The sequence below is a fragment of the Aristolochia californica genome, unplaced genomic scaffold (genome assembly GCF_029961685.1).
Source record: "Aristolochia californica isolate CCGP_79_NKW_82.1479 unplaced genomic scaffold, dmAriCali1.0.hap1 SCAF_9, whole genome shotgun sequence".
Lineage (NCBI taxonomy): Eukaryota > Viridiplantae > Streptophyta > Magnoliopsida > Piperales > Aristolochiaceae > Aristolochia > Aristolochia californica.
This window is the reverse complement of record NW_027182290.1, coordinates 25,727,130-25,730,318: the sequence shown is the minus strand read 5'-3', so window position 1 is coordinate 25,730,318 and position 3,189 is coordinate 25,727,130. Positions and strand designations below refer to the sequence as shown.

Sequence of the window (3,189 nt, the reverse complement as noted above, 5' to 3'; positions counted from 1 at the left end):
GATATCTCTCTGTAGATAACTCTGATTAGAAAAAAAAACATTTTTCATTGGAAAGTAGACTCAAATATCTTTTTGTAAATATAAAAGTTGCAATATGAAACACTCATTATAGAGGTGAAAATTATAATAAACTAACTGGTGTAGGGACTAAAGAAAAAACTATGAACCCTAACTGCTAAAGATGATAAATCAGAAAAGAGAATCTCATTACCTTTGTGGGTTCACCATGTCAACTCACAAAACATGCTCTGATACTTCATTGACTTCATTAACTTATCATAATTAGAGTACATGAACCTCTATTTATAATAGAGGAAGGTAGTAGAGTCCAATTACAATAAAACTACCTTTGTTCCAATTACACCCAAACTCTAACACTTAAAGATAAGTCCTAGCATAATTAAATAACTAAATATAGATAAAAGACAAACATAACTCAAACTAAAACTCTTCTAGGACATGACCATAAGATAAAGATGCCTTTGTGAGTCCTTCTTGATCTTCCAACTTATGTTATAAGGATGCCAATTTATGGTAATCATGGTGGGTCCTACTTCTTATGGGTTTGGGCTCATCTTGTGGGCTTTTCTTGGTCGTGAGGCCCATCTTATAATACTCTTAGATATGTAGGTCTTCCTTGGTCGTGTGGGATGGAGCCCATCTTCCAACAAATGTCCCCACCTCGCATAAGCACATGTCTCATTTGTTCAAAGTCAGAATATTCCAGGAAGTGCTCATCTGCATTATTTTTTTTAGTTTGTATTTTCTGCAGTGGTGCCCTTCTCTTCACTGCAATAGCAGCAACAATTTTAAATTTCAGCATCATCTTGGCCTGAAGAGCTCCATGAATGGCACAAGCAGTAAGAACAGTAAATACATTTGTTGTTGTCCCTTTTCGGCCAGAATTAGCTGCATTCTACAGAGGAGTATCTGTTGTGTCCACAACAACATATAATTGTGCTCCACAAGTCACTGATGCCACTACTCGTAGAACTGTTAACACTGTTTTGAGCAGTGCTACTATTGGCAGCACTGGTTTCTGCAGTGCCACAATAGCAGCACAAAATAATTTGTGGAAGAAATCAAGTGCTGCAAAACCAGCAGCTTCCTCCTGTCTGCTCTCCTGAATCCTCCCCTCTAAGTCAGAATCTCCAACATCTACACTCACTGAGGGCACAAAATCTGGCACCACATTTTTTTAAAGCATTTCAAGGAAAAGATTCATGCACTTACATGCTAATGTTTCAGTCCAATTCACGCCCTTTGCCTCCGAACTCTTGCCATAGTCATCAACCTTGGTTGTACCAAAAACAACATCAAATGTTTCAGTCCAATTCACGCCCTTTGCATAACTCATAATCACAGAATTCCACAACATTAAATCTCTGAAAAGCATGTTGTCAAAAACCTGATGTGCTAAATCTACTCTTCCCAAAAACATCAAACTCCTTAACATAGGATTCCAGTACTCCACCTTTATTTCAGCCATTTCATCAAGCAGCTGCCTGTCATCTTCTATTTTCCTTATCTCCTCTAGATTAGCTCCAATCTGTCTATCTACTAGAGCCCCTTTCTGCATTGTAATAGAAGCAGACAGTCGACAATTTGTCCAATTGTTCAACTCAGCCACAAAAAAATTATTCTTCCCCTAAAGAATTATCACGACTATTCCCAAAATAGCCAAAAAAATTTCATCTCCTATTTTTTCCACGTTGGCTACCTTCTCATATTGAGAACTCTCACCTGATTGAAAATTTTCCACGAACAGGGCCTGAGCAGCATACATGGGACCCAAAATTTTAAACACAAATTTATGAGATGGATTGTTACTGCTGGAAAAATGACCATAACAGACACATTGTTACTGTGGTCATACACAACAATAGAATCCGTCCCCTGCCTGTGTTCAACAAAAAAAATATTTGGCGGTAGACATAGGTAAGGCCCTCTACTGCTTGAATTTTAATATGGTCATGATTCCAGAAAGTGGAATTATTCTCTTTGGCGTTGCCGACAAAGTAACAACATCTAGTGGAGGCTTTAATTCGAACAACTCCCAAGGATTAGGAGCCCCCTTGGAGTATGGAGCATTAGGTTCATAGACAAAGAGGGATGAACACTCTACCTAAAGAAAGTGTGGAATAGCAATTGCATACCTGATTATGTGCCCAACAACCACGAATGGAATTCTGTCTACAACACCATTATCAGGGACCTCATCTTATTGAAGCAGTTTCAAATCAAAATCCTCTAGACAAGACCTCTCATCTTCTGCAAGGGCCACGATTTCTACTTCAAAATCAAAATCTCTCAATTTGTTTGCCTGTTAACATCGAGCCTGACTTGTTGCCGACGGCGAACAACATCAAGTCATGGCCAAAATTTAAAATAGGGCTGGTCCGAAGAACCTTGTGGTTGAACGACGAACAATTCTTTCGGTTCTGCTACAACAAATTCAGACTTCGGATTTGAGGTCGACCCCAAATCGTCCAGTTTCGACGAGGTTTTGGACGATTTTGGATTTGACGTTTTAGACTCTGATTTTGGATTTCCATGGTCCCCAATGTCTGATTTCCATGCTCGGGATTTTTTTATTTTTTCTGGCCCTTGGCCTTTCTTCTTGTCTGAGACAAATTTTGCTCGAGCAACGGGTTTTTTTTTCTGTGAATTTTTCTTGGTCGGTGAGTTTAGGTCGTATGACCTTCTTTTTTACGGCAACGAGTTTCTCTCTTGTAGAAATTTTCATGGAAGATTCATGCCATGCTGCTTCTAATATTAAACCCTTTGCGCATATTTCTTCCAATAGATCACGCATGGCAATCCATTTTTCTTGGGAGGAAGAATCGCTCAATGTGTTCCCGCTTTGATACCAGTTGTTACGATCCCGAATCTGACACATTGATTCGTAGGGACGAAGGAAAGAAAGACTAAAATCAAACCGAAGGGAAGCTTGAAAACCCTAGGTTCTTTGAGGAGAACGCACACCCCTGAGCTCGTTGAGGAGAACTCAAAACCCTTATTTACTCTAAATCAACACTTGCCTTTTCTCATTACTCATACCCCTTTAATAGCCCTTACAAGGTTCAAGATAAAATATTACGAAAATGCCCATGTGGCCTATTAATTCTTTAATTGAAATAAAATAAAATAAATTAAAGAAAAAAATTAATTATACTCTAAATTACTAAA

At 38.5% G+C, this 3,189-nt stretch overlaps 1 protein-coding gene across 1 annotated transcript; it reads right to left on the bottom strand.

The window, feature by feature from the left end:
- Positions 1–916: 916 nt before the first annotated feature.
- LOC137940686 (pentatricopeptide repeat-containing protein At3g21470-like) lies at positions 917–1,579 on the bottom strand. The gene is made up of 2 exons (XM_068785829.1): positions 1,234–1,579; positions 917–1,182 (listed from the first exon to the last, which is right to left on the bottom strand). The coding sequence occupies exons 1-2, from the start codon at positions 1,577–1,579 to the stop codon at positions 917–919; spliced, it is 612 nt and encodes a 203-aa protein (XP_068641930.1).
- Positions 1,580–3,189: the final 1,610 nt, after the last annotated feature.

Excerpts from the sequence above, each read along its gene's own strand:
- LOC137940686 (XM_068785829.1), bottom strand. The coding sequence starts at position 1,579 with ATGCAGAAAGGGGCTCTAGTAGATAGACAGATTGGAGCTAATCTAGAG. Across the intron at positions 1,183-1,233 it reads TTGGACTGAAACATTAGCAT|ATTTTGTGCCCTCAGTGAGT; the intron begins GTAAGTGCATGA and ends ATGTGGTGCCAG.